At 37.5% G+C, this 19,021-nt stretch overlaps 1 protein-coding gene across 1 annotated transcript in view; it reads right to left on the bottom strand.

Annotated features, from left to right (window-relative positions):
• The window catches only part of PPFIBP1 (PPFIA binding protein 1), a 115,028-nt gene that overhangs the window by 39,977 nt on the left and 56,030 nt on the right, over nt 1-19,021 (bottom strand). The window contains exons 5-9 of the mRNA XM_007949786.1: nt 18,074-18,205; nt 11,181-11,273; nt 10,758-10,850; nt 9,029-9,143; nt 4,608-4,669 (exon numbers count right to left, since the gene is read on the bottom strand). Of these exons, the coding sequence (XP_007947977.1) occupies nt 4,608-4,669; nt 9,029-9,143; nt 10,758-10,850; nt 11,181-11,273; nt 18,074-18,205 (495 nt within the window). The remainder of the gene's footprint in view (nt 1-4,607; nt 4,670-9,028; nt 9,144-10,757; nt 10,851-11,180; nt 11,274-18,073; nt 18,206-19,021) is intronic.

The following is a 19,021-nucleotide window of genomic DNA, read 5'->3' as shown; positions in this document are numbered from 1 at the left end:
GAGCTTCAAGGTTTGTCTTCAATGCTCTGCTCTTTCCCCATTTCCTCAACTCTGGAAGATTGTAAAAATGGCTTTCCTAAACCTTTCCGCACTGAGCCTGAGCTTGGCCACGTGACTTACTTTAGTCAATGAGATATCAAAATTCATGATTCAAGCAGAGGCTTCAAAAGTACTTACACACTGGGCCTTGCCCTCTCTTACTGTTCTAGGGAAACCTGAGATCATCATGTGAAGTAGTCTAGGCTAATCTACTGGAGGATGAAACCATGTGGAACAGGGATGAGTCATCTCATCAAGCCTAACCTAGACCAGTCTGTCAATCACCAGACATGAGTTACACAATCCTAGACTATCTAGCCCCAGCTGAGATGCCAGCTGACTGTGGAGCTCAGCCAAACCAGTCCAGACCAGAAGAACCAGCCAGCCAACCCACAGAAATATGAGAAATAATAAACGTGGTTAGTCCTGAAGCAAAAGCTAACTGATTCATCAACTCTTTAAAAAAAAAAAACACTGCCACTAACTTGATTCTGACTCAAAGCAACCTTATAGGACAGAGTAGAACTACCCCATACAGTTTCCAAGGCTGTAAATCTTTATGGAAACAGACCATCATCTTTCTTCTACCGAGTGGCTGGTTTGAACCACTAACCTCTTGGTTAGCAGCCAAATGCTTTAACGACTCTGCCACCAGAGTTCTTTCATTAACTCTTAGACCCCACTAATCTACAATTCTCTCTCAATCCTAAAATTCAGATTCAATTTCCAATTTCCTATGAGAAATTTCCTTTTAAATGTCCCATAAGCACATCAAATTGAGCATCAAAAAAAAGCACATCTTTTTTTTTTAGTGATTTGGCTGAAAGTTTACAGAGGAAATTCATTTTCCATACAGCAGCTCACACACACTTTGTCTCATAACATTGACTGCAATTTCCCACAATGCAACAGCTCCCCTCCCACTTCCTTCTCATAGTTACCTCTTTCCTGTGTCCTTCCCTCCAATGCACTCCTGCCCCCCAGCTGTCATCCTGTGCATGCACAGCCCTTCTATTCTCTCATGACTGAATACAACCACTTTTTTTTTTTTTTCCTGAATACAATCAATTCTTATTTGTGGTAGTTACGTCCTATAAAGCCAGTGTCAACACTGAATTGGTGAATACTCTTACAGTTCCTATAAGCCTCTGGTCATGATATTTTCATTGAGTAATCAATATATAATCTTGTTTTATATGTGTTTCTGTTTAAAGACATCTTATTTATATGTTGTTGATCCATTAACATTGAACTCATGCCAGCAACACTATAATCCATGCCTGGATGACAGAATAATGAATAATGACTGTTAGATAGTAACATAAACATTTTCTCCTGAAGGCAGATCATTGCCTTCTTATACTTAGACACACTAGACAGCACTTCAGCACTACACTTGGAGGTACTGTAAACAGTGAAATCTCTATTAAAAAGCACAAAAATGCAAAAAACATGGCATTAAACATACCACAGAATCCCTGGTGGTTAAGCACTTGGCAGCTAAGCAAAAGGTCGATGGATCAATTGGAGAAAAGATCTCACCATCTGTTCCCGTGAAGATTACAGCCTAGAAAACCCTATAGGTCTACTATGCCCTATAGGGTCACTGTGAGTCAGAATCAATTACACGGGACACAACAATAACAAGCAGATTGTGAAAAAAAGGTATTTGTTTACAGTATTAGAACTGAAACAAGAAGGCAGAGTACTATTGGCTTGCTTGATCTGAGCTGGGAATGTGCATGTTGGATGACTAAAATTTTACATCACTTTGCACATGCTCGTGAATGAATGTGAAAGCATTGAGAAGTATTGATTTTGGGACTACAAATAAATTTTAGCAAGTAAGCAAATTCACATTAAAAATTTATGAATAATAAAGTTCAACTCTGTGTCTAAAATTAAACTCATTATTTTCCCCCAGTGATTGAGCCTCTGATCGCATTATTTCACTCTTTACCAAAAAAAAAAAAAAAAAAAACCAAACCAAACTCACTGCCATTGAGTCAATTCCGACTCATAGCGACCCCTCCTTGGGTTTCCAAGGTAGTATCTTGTCTTGTTCTTGGGATCTCTCCTACCATAAAAGTAAATGAAAGCTGTAGGAACAATTTCCTAGCTTCATTGGAGAGCTACATCTTCTCATGCTACTGAAAGGAATAAATATGTTTAGAGACTGAAAATAAAATGAATTGGTGAATATAAACCTGTATTTATTAGCATTGCATCACTTCATTTTTTTACATTAAATATAGCCTGTGCAGCTTTGGTTTGCAAAACCAAAAAAAAACCAAACTCATTGCCATTGAGTTGATTCTGACTCATAGCGACCCCCTTTGGGTTTTGAGGTGGTAAATAAATCTTTATGGAAGTAGATTGCCCAGTCTTCCTTCCAAGGAGCAGCTGGTGACTTTGAACCACCAGCCATCTGGTTAGCAGTCAAATGCCTTAGGCACTACACCACCAGAGCTCCACTTTTGTTCCTCAAATATTCAAACTAAAACCAAACCCACTGCCAGTGAGTTGATTTCAACTCAGTGACCCCGTAGGATGGAGTAGAACTGCCCTATAGAGTATCCAAGGCCATAAATCTTTACAGAAGCAGACTGCCACATTTTTCTCCTGCGGAGCGTCTAATGGGTTCCAACTACCAACCTTTCAGTTAGCAAGCAGGTACTTTAACCACTATGCCACAAGGGCTCCTTCAAATATGAAGACCTTTAAATCTTATCAACTCCTACATTTCTCTAGAATCTCTTACCTCCTTGCTTTATCATGCCACTGCCCTGTATCAAGCTTTCTTCATTTCTCATCTAGGCTATTTAAAACAAAAGCAAAAAGCAAAAAAAAAAAAAACCCTGTTGCCATCAAGTTGATTCTGACTCATTTGATCCCATGTGTTACAAAGTTCATAGGGTTTTCTTGGCTGTGACCTTTAAGGAAGCATGTGGCCAGGTCTTTCTTCCATAGTGCTACTGGGAGGGTTTGAATCACCAAATCACCAACCTTTAGGTTAGCAGTTGAGTTCAAACTATATAAGCCATCCAAGGAAATTTAGACAATTTTAATATCTTCTTAATTGCTCTGTCTTTAACTCTCCGTCCTTAATTCTTGTCTCCATTATACCACCAGAGTTAGCTTTCTAAAATGTCAATTTAATTATATCACTGCCCAAGGACTTCAAGCTAAGACCCTAAATCATTAGCCTAGCATATATGGTTTCCTGCAGCTCTTCTGTCAGTCTCACACACTTCCACCACCTAGATATCATGCACCAGCATTTCCCAGCATGCACTGGGCTGTCTGAAGCCTTGGTTTTCAGACATGTTTTGGTTCGTGGGCTCTTCACTTAGAAGCTCTCATTTTTCTGATGAACAATTCCTGGTCTTCCTCAGAATTTGCTCAAATACCCCCTTCTATGAAGCCTTCTGGAAGCCCCAAAGAACACATGCCACTCTTCATGCTACTTAAAGAAAGACACTACACAAAATGAATTTCACTGATTCTTTTAAAAATAAAAACTATGGAGGCAGCATGATAGATAGTTTTCTTTTTATCCAAATGTGAGAAAAACTAGCCAAAAAAAAAAAAAAAAAATCCTAAACATAAAGTATGATTGGGGTTGGGAGGAGGGAGACAATAAATTTATTTCCATGGATAAAAGAACAAACAAAGAGAATGAAAGGCAGAAATAAATAAAAGAGATAAGACAGACATACTAGGTAAGAATTGGAAAAAAGAAACTGAAGATGATAGAAAATGACTAAGCCAAACTTCTTTAGCATTTTGTTGTTTTGAACTTTCTTGAAATCGCCCTTTTCTTGGGAAAATGCTCATTGTTTTATTCTTAAAAGGAAAACAAGGAGAGAGTAGTCCTGAGGCCATGAACTGCCTAAGCAGGTAAACCATGAAGAAACACACTGCCTTAGTATAGGGTAACACACTGTTCTTAGAAGATGAAACACCAGATATGGGTGAATCAACTGGGGAAGAAGACCCTGAAGACCTGGTATCAGGTCAGTGTAGTTATAACAAAGCCTTGGCCCATTTTAAATTTCATAGTTCCTGTGCTTCTGTTTTCTAGTATCTCACCTCTCAGGAGAGCAGAGACAAATCCAGAATTAAAAGAGGCCAGGAGTGTAAAGGAAATAATATGTATATGGAGAAGAAAAGTGCCATGACTATGGAATTAAAGTTGTCATAGGCTATTTCTTTTAGAATTCACATGAATTTCCAGTGACCACAGAAAGGAAACTATGGAAGATACCTTTTCTGTCATTAGTCACCTGAATTATAGCACTGATCTGATAGCTTGAACACTGTCTAAGTTCACAGGTAGGAGGGGGGGGCAGTTTCTCAGGTAAGAGCAGAGCCAGTGCTGCTGGTCCCCATTCCTGGTCATACAGCTACAATCACAACTGCCACCACTGAGATGTACATATTTGGAAAGAGAGAGAGAATATCAATAGTGTTTTAGGTATATTCTTTCAAACTGGGATATCTTCAGAAAACACTTGGAATAATCAAAGTGGTGTTATAAAACATCCAAATAAATTTCATTTGGATACCTTTTCTTCATTTGCTGCCATCAAAGACTCCACAGCTTTTTTCATTTTTTGTACTTCAATATCTGGAAAGAACACAACACCAAATCAGAAGTCAGTTAACACGTGCCAATGATAAGAAGTTACATAGTCTTCAGAAGAAATGTTTTAAGGTAAAGATGTTAATAACTTGTTATGTTTTTCAAAAAAGAAGGCACATTTAACACACATGTTCTCTTTTAGGTAAAACCTGAAAAATTTGACTGCTAACCAGAAGGTTGGCAGTTCAAACTCAGCAGCCACTCCATGGAAGGAAGACTGGGCACTCTACTTCTGAAAGATTTACCGCCTTGTAAACCCAAAGCGCGTCACTATAAGTTGGAATCAACTCGATGGCAGTGAGTTTGATTTTGGTTTACCTCACCTAAACAGTCCTTATTCCAGAAAGAGTAATAATATGTAAGAGCTAATTACCCTCTCTCTCTGAGGAACAGCATCCTCATGAGATTACTGAAAATGAAATTTGAGTGCTTTAACAATAAAACCATGAAGTTTTCAAAATAAATAAATGAAAGAAAACTATAAAGCAGTGGATGACAGCAATGAACAGTGTACTTAATGGTAAAAGCAGAGAAAATGACATTTAGTTGTAATCAAGATGGAGGCGCACATGGAAAAGCCTGATGGAGCATGATGTTTACATGAGTAGTCATGCTAAGAAGTTGGTTGTCGGCTCCATAGAGATGGATAATAAGTACTTTGCTTCATCTATAAACTTCATTTCCAATACTATTTTAAAACATTTTGAGACCTAAAAGCCAAAGAAAGCTGAATCTGATTTTCCTTAAAATGTGAAATTCAAATACAAAAGCATGTTACCTTAATAATAAAAGAACACATACTTTCAAGAAAAGTCACCTCAAAGTGAAACCACAAATTAAAAATGGAAACTGAGAAGAACCTATCAGTTACAGTTGCTTGCTTCTGAGGAAAAAATATATACTACTTAAGATAACTGATGCATTATTCAGCACTGATAAAACATTTTCATCATTCAGCACTGATAAAATATTTTCAATTAAGGGGTATTCTTCAGAAACTGATGCTCTGACCTTTTTTTTTTTTTTTTTTTTTTACAGGTACATTCCCTTGATTGAAAGATTCCATGTCTAGGGGCAAGATCCCACCAAAGATTTATCTTTATGTTGCATTAAATAATTCAGGCTTCATTAACAGGCCTGGAGACAATCTCTTCTGTAACACCAAAAATACACAGGATATATTCAAGGTGTTGTTGTTGTTATGTGCTGTCGAGTTGGACATGACTCATAGGGACCCCTCCTTGGGTTTCTGAAACAGTGTCACTATGGAAGTAGATTGCCCCATCTTCCTTCCCAGGAGTGGCTGGTGGGTTTGAACCGCCAGGCTTCAGGGTAGCAAGTGTCTTTTGTCCTGCTGCAATTGAGTCGTTTCTGACTCATAGTGACCCAATAGGACAGATTAGAACTGCCCCACAGGATTTCCAGGGAGCTCTGGTGTAGTGCCTAAGGCATCTGACTGCTAACCAGAAGGCTGGCAGTTCAACAGTTCAAGCCCACCAGCCAATCCTTGTTAGGAAGATTGGGCAATCTATTCCTGCAGAGATACTGCCTCAGAAACCCAAAGGGGGGTCGCTATGAATCAAATCAACTGGACGGCAGTAAGTTTAGTCTTTTTTATAGGGTTTCCAAAGCTGTAAATCTTTACAGAAGCAGACAGCTACATCTTTCTCCCACAGAGCGGTTGGTGGGTTTGAAACGTCAACCTTTTGGTTAGCGGCTGAGCACTTAACCACTATGCCACCGGGGTCCTTTTTTGTGCCTGTTGTAGACCTCAACCAACAGTGGGATTCAAAACACCGAAAAGCAAAAGAAAACTTCAAATTGATCTTTTAATGTTGGTAAGCCTTAAGAAACCAAACTCACTGCCATCCAGTTGGACAGCAACCCCTTCCCTTGGGTTTCCGAGGCGATATCACTACGGAAGCAGATCACCCAAACTTCCTTCTGAGGAGTGGCTGGTGAGTTTGAGCAGTCAAATGCCTTAGGCACTATGCTGCCAGAGTTAGCAGTCAAATGGCCTACCAGAATCAGCATAGTGCCTAAGGCATTTGAGTGCTAACCAGAAGGCTGACGGTTCAAACCCACCAGCCACTCCTCAGAAGGAAGGTTGGGTGATGTGCTTCCGTAGTGATAGTGCCTCGGAAACCCAAGGAAGGGTCGCTTTGAGTCAGATCTGGCTTGACGGTAACGAGTTTGGCTTTTTTGGTAAGCCTTAAGAATGGTGAGTTTTCAAAAGAGTATAATCGCTATTTGCTCCTCTGACCCTGGACCTCTTGGACCATAGTAAAAACGTTTTTCTCACCTCCACCACTCTGAGTGGACTGTTGTATCCTGTGGAGCAAAAGAGCTGAATCAGAGAAAATCTGCAAAACAATCTTTTACTCCTCATTCACTCTGCATCTTTGCTTACCCTCTGTTTTATACACTCTAAAGAAATGGAGGGCTTATCGATGAAGCAACTTTACGTCTTTGGTGAGAGAAATGTTTTAAAACACATGCAAACAGCAGTCCAAGTAGCACTTTTGATGAATGTAAAGGCTGATGGAAAGACATCAAAAACCTTACTTTTTTCTTTGAGCTTCTTTTTAAAATTTTCATCTGTGCAGGAAAACCCATCGATTTGGAAGTTAGCGTACATTATTACAACAAGAAACGGTATTTTGAAAGCACTATTATTCAGTCTCTATTTACCTATAATAAAGGGACTCTAATCTCATAAGGACTGGAATGTAAGCACTGTTGTGAGGCATTAGGACTGGTACCTACAACAAAAAACGCCCTGTGTGAGACTAGAAAGAGAATCCTAAGTAAATCAGAAGACTCAAATTCTAGTGCCACCTCTGTGACATCATCTTTTTGCACATTAATTTATTTGTATCAAAATTAGGCCTTTGGAGTACATGTGCTTCTTATGCTATATTTGATGAAAAATGAGGTTTTTTTCTCCTTTTACATTTTCATCACACTATATTTAGTGAAACTAATTATTATTGTTTTGGCTTTTTTATATTCATTATACTCTATTTGGTAAACACCCAGGTAGAATTGTCTTTGTTTTTTTTTTTTTAAACATTCCTGTCACAGTCTGATATGTGGTCCTCTTGTATGTGACTAGTACACTGCTTATGTCACGGTCAACTCACTACTCTAGTTCAATAACACTGAGCCGGTCTATCTTCTCAGTGAGACAAGTACACTGACCATGCAGTTAGAAGCTATTGTAATAGCAGATTGCCCTGAAGTTTCTAAAAGCTTGCTCTCAAACCCTTGTGCACAGCAACAAACAGTCTACAGACTAGTTGCCAGTCCGTGGGCCAGACTTTGGGCAACTCTACTCCAATATATCCTCCTCTAGCCTACAAGTCCAATGACTCTATTTGGGTTTAGAACCCTAAAAACATGATCTGTTTCTGAATTTCCTTTAAGAAAACACAATTCAACATATGCCAAAATATAGGAGAATCCATTTCTCTCAGTAAACTGAGTTTTTCTGATCAATAGGGAGTTGTGATACCTACAGGTATATAACATCATCATTGTATTCTAGTACCAAGACAGACTTTAGAGGTAATTTAATTCAAGTCCCTCATTATCCTTTAATGTTACTAACTCTCACATAATAAAAATGTACCAATGTTACACTAAATGGGATTTGTTCTGTCTTGGATGAGTCACAAGTATTTTTTTTTTTTTTTGTATCTTGTAGTGTTCACAGTCACAAAGAATTTATAATCACAAAGAAAGATTGAATTCTAACTAGCATTATCAGACATAATATGCATTACACTTTGAAATAAAACACATTTTATTCAAGTTAGTTTATATTAAACATAATCTACTTTATTAGAAGCCTCTGCCAGTATGGAAAAAGTTTTGGATACATTCATACATCTTCCCCCAAAACCAAATTAGCCTATTTTTGCTTTCTAAAAGGTTGAGGGTTCAGTCTATGGTAAGAAATATTTATTGGTTTTTCAGAGATACAGAACCATGTATACTTATGGGCCTTCTCTCAGAAGGGCAGGATAGGTTTCTGAATAGTTCATCTTGACACTCCTTGTATTGCAATTCGGACAATAATAAATAATGAAGAAAAGTTACAATTTAGTAATCTAAAATGAACACCCAAAAAAGTACAGAACTGTCCTTCTTCAGCTGCTAATAGATTCCCAATCACAGTAAACAAGTCTCTGAGAATTCCCTGTGGATCTGGGCCTAGATGGCTGCTGATACCTTTCCCCTTCTTTGATGCTAAAATTGCATACTAATTAACATCAGATTCTTTTATAGATCTTTAAGAATTTTAACAAAGGAAGATAGCAAGTGTCAAATAAATATTCTCACCTCTATCAAGAATTTCAATCCCTTCTCCTTTCATCTTGCAAACCAGTTTTTCTTGTAGCCTTTTTACTTCAGATTCCTTCTCTGCTAGTTGTTCTTTCAGAGATGCCAATTCATCCTACAAATTATAAATCCATTTTAAAACAGTACTTTATGACTAAAAGGGAATTTTCAGAAAGCACATTACCTTACTTAAATCAGTAATTCATTTTTAATGAATGCAACAAAAATCTGTAAGAATTTAGACACACACTTCAGAAATCAGACAGTGGCAATGATAAGCAGGAAGATGATAAAAGTCTAACTTATAATAATGATGGTACAATTCTTACATGTTTCTTTGAGAGCAGAAAAACAAGAAACAAAAAACGTACTTCTTAAAGTGTAATTGGGATTAAAATAGCTCTAAGGTTGGAATATTGTGTTAAATGGAAAACCTGACCAAGTTAATCAAGGAAGATAATCAAATTAGATGTGTAGTGTCATAAAAACAAAATAAAATGCAAATTGGAGTATGTATTAACACTCATTTGACGTTTATTCCTCATTTCAAGATGCTACTCATGCTCCCTCTATAAGCATAGAGCTTAATTACTGGGTAAATTAGCAGGTCATGAACAACTTTAGCCAAATCATGGGACTAAATAACTTACTCCCATGACTAAGATAAAAGGACATAATCTCCTCCAACAATGGAAAAAAAAATACATTTAGAGAACAGATATTTAAGCTCTGTATCTTTACATTACCATATAACTCTTAAAGATTCCAAGCCCAATGTTTTATATATTTACTAATTTTTTTTATTTTGCTTCATTTTGGTAAAGAATATCTACTTAGCTTTTGCAGACTGAAGGAGCTCTGGTGGCCTCGTGCCTAATGCATTTGACTGGTAACCAGAAGGCTGGCAGTTCAAACCCACCAACCACTCTACAAAAGGAAGACTGGGCAATCTAGTTCCATAAAGATTGACCACCTTGGAACCCAAAGAGGGTTGCTATGAGTCAGAATCAACTCGATGGCAGTGAGTTTGTTTGTTTTTTTTTTTTTTTGGTTTCACAAACTGAAGCTGCACAGGCTATATTTAATGTTAAAAAAAAAAAAAAAAAAAAAAGGAGCAATGCAATGCTAATAAATACAGGTTTATATTCACCAACACTTTTATTTTCAGTCTCCAAACATATTCATTCCTTTCAGTAGCATGAGAAGATGTAGCTCTCCAATGAAGCTAGGAAATTGTTCCTACAGCTTTCATTTACTTTTATGGTAGGAGAGATGCCAAGTACAAGACATCTGCACTAGCATTGCCTCTAAGCACTGACTTCTGTTCACAGCACCATGGAGTTAACTGCTGTACACATTTCCCTTTTAGAAAATCCTGAAGGAGGAAAACACTGTCTACTGCTGACAGAAAACAAAGTTCATTCATAGGTGAACTTTTACAATTATTTTACTGTGGTTGGGTCTCCAACAGTCTAAGATAGATAGATTTAATTTGTAAACTAATACTTTTACTTTACCTGTTTATTACTTTTCACTAATTATTTCATACATTTCTGAAAACAAATAGTAGGGTTCACACTGTCCCTTTAATTGGCTTTAAAGAAATTTTTAATAAACAGGTGACACACATACAAAATGAATGCCCATGCTTCTGAAAATAGCATCACAGCAAAACAACACCAGGCAGAGAGCAACAGGCCACAAGCCCCATCACCCAGGTCTACTGCACCTTCAGTGACTCCCATTTTTGTTCCATCCGCTGCTTTTCATACTGCATCTGACCCACTTTGATTTTCATGCTAGAAAGTTTGGCCATTAAAGACTGGTAGAGAGGCAGAGGAGAGAAAGAAAACTACAGGTAGAAAAAGATACGCTAAATAACCAAGAAAATAGTTTTAGCTTACAAAGAGGGTAAGATAATTCAGAGAAATGACAGGATATGTGCTATCAGATTAGTTAAGCCCTGGTTTTTACTCAGAACCGTAGTATTTATGTTCAAAGAGGTTTCCAGCATGCAGAAACACTTTATTCACTTGTACAATACGTTCTTTATCATATACTAAGTAGAAAATAGATTATATATATATATTACTGATCATAGATAAGTAGTGATGACATTTGCTCAAAGATTTTTACTGGTGAGAAAACTTACTTTGGTTGATTTAAGCTTTTTTTCATATTGAAGTCTTTCACTGTCCATTTCACTGACTCTTAACCTCAAATCATTGATCTCCTGCATTAGTCCCTGTCCAAAAGGAAAACAAGGAAACACATTAGGAAAACAGATAATCAGGTTGCTGTCAAGTCTACTCTGACTTAGGACAACCCCACGTGTGTGAGAGTAGGACAGTGCTCCACAGGGTTTTCAATGGCCGACTCTTTGGAAGGAGACTGCCAGATCTTTCTTCTGAGGCACATCTGGGTGGATCTGAGTCATCAGCCTTTCAGTTAATAGCCAAGTGCTTAACTATTTGCACCACCCATAGCAGCTTGAAAACCTTAAGAAGTCAACAGCTTCTAGGGCTAACAACAACTAAAAACCAAATCCGCTACCATAGAGTCAATTCCAACTCACAGCGATCCTACAGAACAGAGTAGAACTAAGGACTACAGTTGCATTAATTTGATCAGAGATAGATGGAAATAAATATATCTCCTTGTTAGTCAAAGCATCTCTCCAGTTTAAAATATTGCTTTAAATTTTCAATGCCTCCACTCTATAATGATGGAATGATGAAAAAAAAAGTGACTCTAATTTTTATGAAGAAAAGTAGCTAATCACTTGCTCTCATTTGTCAGATTTTTATAGATGAAAAATGTCTGTACGAATTCTGTCTTTAAAAATAAACCACAGACATTTTCCTTTGTAAAGACTTTTACTCGTATTGCTTTGTCAGTGATACATGAATATTTATTACAAAAACACAGATTGTTCAACCCAATCTGAGAGAAGAGAATATAATTTAAGTCCTTGAAATCAAGGGTTCTCAACTTGAGTAGACTGACGGCAAATACACCCACTCCTCACTTGTCTCATGGTTGTGTCCCAAAGACCAGGTTGTTAAATGAGACTTGGCATTATGTGAGAAATGCAGGATGACCACGTCAGATCACAAAATGATAATCATTATGTAACTGCCAAGCCACTGAGAATCACGGCCCAGTCAAATGGACACAAAACTTTAACCATCATGGCCAGCATTACATTTGCCTCACACCTTGGCATTTGTTACTGCCAGACATATTGCATTAATATGCAAAATAGTTGGGCAGTAGATAATTTTCACTATTGTCATAAATGCTAAATGCCTGATAACAAGATAGGCGATACACGAGGAGGTATACATATTCAATATCAATACAACTTTGTATTTGGAAAATAAAAATAAAACAATCCTAATGTCTTTATAATACAATTGGACAACTTTTCTACCACTACTTTTTTTTAAAATTAATTCTCTGTTTAAATTTGATTACATATTTTGAGAAATAGTGGTATATTTTTTTATCTAGCATCCAGAGTAGCAAAAAGAAGTAATGCTAAATGATATCAACTCATCAAAAAGAGAAGCTCAAGTAGTCTGTGAAGATGATTTCTATTACTATAAGCCTGAAGGTGCCTTCAATGATTACTGTGTTTACACTCTTCCATTGTCCAAGACAAATTCAAAGACTACAGAACAGAATTATGCAAAAATGTCATTTAAAAAGCAGAATAATGTTATGTTGTTGTTATTGTTAGGTGTTGCCAAGTCAGTTCCGACTCGTAGTGACCCTATGTACAACAGAACAAAACACTGCCCGGTCTTGTGCCAGCCTCACAATCCTTGCCACACCTTGCAGCCACCATGTTAATCCATCTTGTTGAGGGCATTCCCCTTTTTTACTGACCCTCCACTTTACCAAGAATGATATCCTTCTCTAAGGCATGGTCCCTTCTGATAACATGACCAAAGTAGGTCAGATGAAGTCTGGCCATTCTCGCTTCTAAGGAGCATTCCAGTGCACTTTCTCTAGGGCAGATTTGTTCATTCTTCTGGCCGTCCATGGTACTTTCAGTATTCTTCGTCAACACAACTCAAAAGCATCAGCTCTTCTTCAGTCTTCCTTGTTCATTGTCCAGCTCTCACATGTACATGAGGTGACTGAAATTACCATGGCTTGTGTTAGGCGCACCTTAGTCTTCAAGGAGACATCTTTGCTTTCAGCACTTTAAAGAGGTCTTTTGCAGCAGATTTGCCCAGTGCAATACAGTGTCTGATGTCTTAACTGCTGCTTCCATTGGGATTGATTGTGGAGCCAAGTAATATGAAATCTTTAACAATTTCAATCTTTTCTCCATTTATTGTGATACTGCTTAGGCTATAACAATAATGCTACAAGAAATAAAAATTTATTAACTAGGGATTATTCTAAATTTCCTAGTGTGATTATTTAAACTGACAAAGACTAGAGAAAGAGATGCTATAATGAAATACACTTCCCAAAAAGTCCACATGCTTTTAAATTGTGTCTTGTAAAATAGGAAAAAATATGAATTCTTACCTATTATTATTATGTAACAATTACTTATTAACAATCACAGTGCCTCAGAGTATATCTATTTTGTCCTTTTTACATAGGAGGCAGGAAATTGTTTTACATCATTCAGTGACATTTAGTTGTGACTCCAACTGAAGTCCCAGTTTCTCCCATTCATTTAAATTATGAGCCCTTCATGATCTTCCTTTATCAATTCTGTCTTTTATTAGCTTCTCACGTTCTCACTCTTAAGAAACAGCTTTGAGTTCCTACTTGCTATTTTATTTTCCCACTTTAGAAATAGTGGCAATTTTTTAAGAAGAAACAATTGAAGAAGATGAAATTATAATATGGGATCATTTTTCTATTAAGAAAACATCAAAAACAACCATTTTCTATGGCAGGAGCTCTGGCAGCATAGTGCCTAAGGCACTTGACTGCTAACCAGAGGGCTGGCGGTTCAAACCCACCAGCCACTCCTAGGAAGGAAAGTTGGGCAATCTACTTCCACAGTGATACTGCCTCAGAAACCCAAGGAGGGGTCGCAATGAGTCGGGTCCAACTCGATGGCACATAACGACGACAACAACAATCTTCCATGGCAACACTAAATAGGAATTCAATCTCCAATCTGAAAGAAATCAGAGTCCTTTCATAACGCATGCTGGAAAACCTGGAAGTAGCTCCTTTGACCTAAAACTTTAGAAAACGGAATACAAATTATTTCAACTACTTTCTTAACAAAAGTGCAGTCCTTTTTTAATAAAAGAAAATCCAGGTTTGTTTCAGAACTCTCTGGGCTTCTATTACTCAATTTCTGACAGCTATACCTTGACCACAAGGGGGCAGTATTGAATTACACCAAACACTTCCTATCAGCAATTCCTAGGTCAGGCAATCCTGAATCTACCAAGGTTTACAGACTTTCCCTCAAAACCTTTAGGAAATATCACTATTTATTCCCTACTTCAGTATTTTCTTAGATATTGCTATCCAAATGATCTCATATTCTAAGACAAAGTTAAAGGATTTCAGGTTCATGAAATAGCCAGGTACCCATTTTATTTTTATGAAGGGAACAATGATAAGAGGAAAAAGAGGTTTTATGTTTTAATTATTTATACATATACTATCACAAAGTTTATTAAAAATCCTATGATCTGGGTGTGTGCATAATACCTTTTACCAAAAGTGTTAAATATTTATTAGAAAACTATCAGAGATTATGTTTACTGGCAGTTTGATTATAAGAGAGTTTTACATATATTTGAGAATACATGAGTGAAGTAAGGAAGCACTGGTTAAAAAAAAGAAAAGTTCTATACAAAATTTAAGGAGACTTGGGAGTGCAATAGTTAAGCACTCAGCTGCTAACCAAAATGTCAGTGGTTTGAGCCCACCAGCCATTCCACAGGAGAAAGATTCGGCTGTAAAGATTATAGCCTTGGAAATCCTATACAGCAGCTGTACTCTGTCCTATAGGGTCACAGTGACTCTGAATCAACTGGACAGCAATTGGTTTGGGTTTTGGTATATAAAATTTAGACAGGCTGAAGGGACATAAATACTGCTTTAAGGTCTAACAAAAATCATAAAACATTTAGTGCAATTCAGTCCTAATGTTTAGTTAACACGCAGTACTCAAATTAAACTAACTGTTGTACACGTTAAGACTTCCTCTAAATGGATAGCCTTTCTCCCCTACCAACAAACCAACATATATACAAACTAGATCACCTGGATTAACAATAAAAGAAGAAGAACAAACAATAAAGTTTATTTAGCCACTAAAATAACTATTACAAGTTACAGAATCTATCCTGAATTCCACAGTAGTATGTATTGTTGGTATTCCAAAGCAACAACAAAAAAACCAAACTCATTGCTGTGCAGTTAGATCCAATTTATAGAGGCTTCTTCTTAGGTTTCCAAGGCTATATCACTATGGAAGTAGATTGCCCAACCGTCCTTCCAAGGAGCGGCTGGTGGGTTTGAACCGCCAGCCTTCTGGTTAGCAGTCAAATGCCTTAGCACTATGCCACCAGAGCTCCTGTTGTTGTTATTGTTGTTATGTGCTGTCGAGTCAGATCCAACTCATAATGACCCCTCCTTGGGATTCGGAGGTGGTATCACTATGGAAGTAGATTGCTCAGCCTTCCTTCCAAGGAGTGGCTGGTGGGTTTGAACTGCAGCCTTCTGGTTAGCAGTCAGGTGCCTTAGGCACTACAGTGCCATCAAGTTTGCTCCAACTCATAGCAACCTTATGTACAACAGAACAAAACACTGCCTGGTCCTGTGCCGGCCTCACAATCCTTGCTACACCTGAGCCCATCACTGTAGCCACTGTGTCAATCAATCTTGTTGAGGGCCTTCCTCTTTTTCACTGACCCTCCACTTTACCAAGCATGATATCCTTTCTTCCAGAGAATGGTCCCTTCTGACAACATGACCAAAGTAGGTCAGACAAGGTCTGGCCATTCTTATTTCCAAGGAGCATTCCAGCTGCACTTTATCCAGGACAGATTTGTTAGTTCTTTTGGCAGTTCATGGTAGTTTCAGTATTCTTCGCCAACACCACAACTCAAAAGTATCAACTCTTCTTTGGCCTTTCTTATTCATTGTCCAGCTCTCACATTCATATGAAGCAAATGAAAATACTATGGCTTGGGTTAGGTGCACCTTAGTCTTTAAAAAGACATCTTTGCTCTTCTGCACTTGAAAGAGGTCATTTGCAGCAGATTTGCCCAATGCAATATGTTATCTGATATCCTGAGTGCTGCTTCCATTGGTGTTGATTGTGGAACTAAGTAATATAAAATCTCTGACAACTTTAATCTTTTCTCCATTTACCGTGATGCTGCTTATTGGTCCAGTTATAAGGATTTTCACTTTCTTTATGTTGAGATGTAATCCATACTGCAGACTGTAGTCTTTAATCTTCATCAGCAAGTGCTTCAAGTCATTTTCATTTTGTGTCATCTGCATGTTGCAGGTTGTTAATGAATCTTCCTCCAATCCTGATGCCATGTTCTTCTTCATATAGTTCAGCTTCTCAAATTTTTTTGTTCAGCATACAGATTGGATAATTATGGTGAAAGGATACAACTCTGATGCACTTCCTTCCTCATTTTAATCCATACAGTATCCCCTTGTTCTGCTCTAATGACAGCCTCCTGGTCTATGTACAGGTTCCTCATGAGTACAATTAAATGTGCTAATTCCCTCTTCTCAGTGTTATCCATAATTTGTTATGATCCAATTAAATGCTTTTGTGTAGTCAATAAAACACAAGTAAACATCCTTCTGGTATTCTTTGCTTTCAGCCAAGATTCATGTGACAACAATGATAACTCTCATTCCATGACCTCTTCTGAATCCAGCTTGCATTTCTGGAAGCTCTCTGTCAACATACTGCTGCAATTGTTTTTTAATTATCTTCATTAAGATTTTACTTGAGTGTGATTAAAGATACTGTTTGATAATTTCCACATTCTGTGTGATCAACTATCTTTGGAATGGGTACAAATATGGATCTCTTCCAGTCAGCTGGCCTAGTAGCTGTCTTCCAAATTTCTTGGCATAGCACAAAAGTATGTTGTTGTTGTTATGTGCCATCGAGTCTGACCTAACTCATAGCGACCCCTCCTTGGGTTTCCGAGGCAGATTCACTACGGAAGTAGATTGCCCCATCTTCCTTCTGAAGAGTGGCTGGTGGGTTTGAACCGCCAGACTTCTGGTTAGCAGTCAAGTGCCTTAGGCACCTTGCTACCAGAGCTCCCAGCACAAAAGTATAGTGAGCTTTATTAATGATTGTTGTTGTTGTTAGGTGCCATCGAGTCCTCTTCAATTCATAGCAACCCTACGTACAGCAGAACGAAACACTACCTGGTCCTGGAATGATAAAGGTTTGTAATAGCCCCAAAGTCAAAGGCCAAATAAAATGACCTCAAAAAAGCACTGTGATTTTATGATTAGATAATTTAAGCATAAGCATATTCTCTATACATATAACATGTACTCACTCATTACATAATAAATAATCAGTGTATCTAAATAATACCTAAAATCAGGCACTTAAACCTACTATTTACAAAATTAGGAAAATCAGCATGGTCAGATGGATAGATAGCTGGATGAATACTTGGGTGGATGTATAGACAGATAGATAGCTGTTTCAAATATCCTGAAGCCAAAAGTATTTCTAAGATGAATAATATTTCATAAAAGTCTCAAGATTAAAACTGCCATTAACATTTATGTGATAAAAGGTCAATGCAATTTAAGTTTATCTTAAAAAGAAGCATGGATGAAGGCATATATTAATTAACTGCTGCCCTGTTACACCTCCAAGGAATTTCAACTTTGCTCTAGGAATATGTGTGTGTGTGTGCGCGTGTGTGTGTATGCATGTGAGAAAGAGAGAGAGACCAAAGAATTTCAACTTTGCTCTAGGAGTATGTGTGTGTGTGTGTATGTACATGTGAGAAAGAAAGAGTGGAGAGACAGAGAGACAGTGTCACTTACCTCGGTGTCTCTGAACCTATCTTCATAATCCAATCTATCCTTCTCTACAGCAGTCAGTTTTAACTTCAAGTTAGATATTTCAGCCATCAGATCCAATTTCTGAGTTTCTAAAGATGTCCTGCTCAGAAGCTCCTATTGAGAATTTAAGAGACACAATCATAATTTCATTATAACCAGTCATATGCACATTTGTCTGATTTATGACTGCAAAGTAGCAACTACCAAGTAGTGAGTGAAGTACAATTATTAAATATACACACTTCAACAAAAATATTAACTTTAGCTACCTTCCTTGGAGCAGAATAAAACACATGTCTATTTATTAGAGGAGACATATATAGATACACACACATACATAAACCCTACATATTCTGAAGCCCAAAGACAACAATAATAGATGATGATGATGATACGATGTTTGCTATGTGCCAGATACCCCACTGGAGGCACTTAGTTATACCAAGAGATTTGGAAAACAGCTACCTGGTCAACTGACTGGAGGAGATCCATATTTGTACACATTCCAAAGAAAGGTGATCCCAAAGAATGTAGAAATTATTTTTAAAAATATCATTAATATCACACACAAGGAAGATCTTACTGAAGATAATTCAAAAATGATTGCAGCAGTATATTGACAGAGAACTTCCAGAGGTGTAAGCTGGATTCAGAAGAGAACATGCAACAAGGGATATCATAGCTGCTGTCAGATGGATCCTGGCTCAAAGCAAATACCAGAAAGATTTTTACTTGTGTTTTATCAACTATGCAAAGGCATTTGATTGTGTAGATCATAACAAACTGTGGATGACATTGAGAAGAATGGGAATTCCAGAACACTTGATTGTGCTCATGAGGAACCTGTACGTTGACCAGGAGGCTATCATTCATACAGAACAAGGGGACACTGCATGGTTTAAAATCAAGAAGGGAGTGTGGCACAGTTGT

The sequence above is a fragment of the Orycteropus afer genome, unplaced genomic scaffold (assembly GCF_000298275.1).
Source record: "Orycteropus afer afer isolate SDZICR_OR568_19922 unplaced genomic scaffold, OryAfe1.0 scaffold00254, whole genome shotgun sequence".
NCBI classification, from domain to species: domain Eukaryota; kingdom Metazoa; phylum Chordata; class Mammalia; order Tubulidentata; family Orycteropodidae; genus Orycteropus; species Orycteropus afer.
Note: the sequence above shows the minus strand (reverse complement) of the source record. Positions and strands in the feature narration are given on the sequence as shown.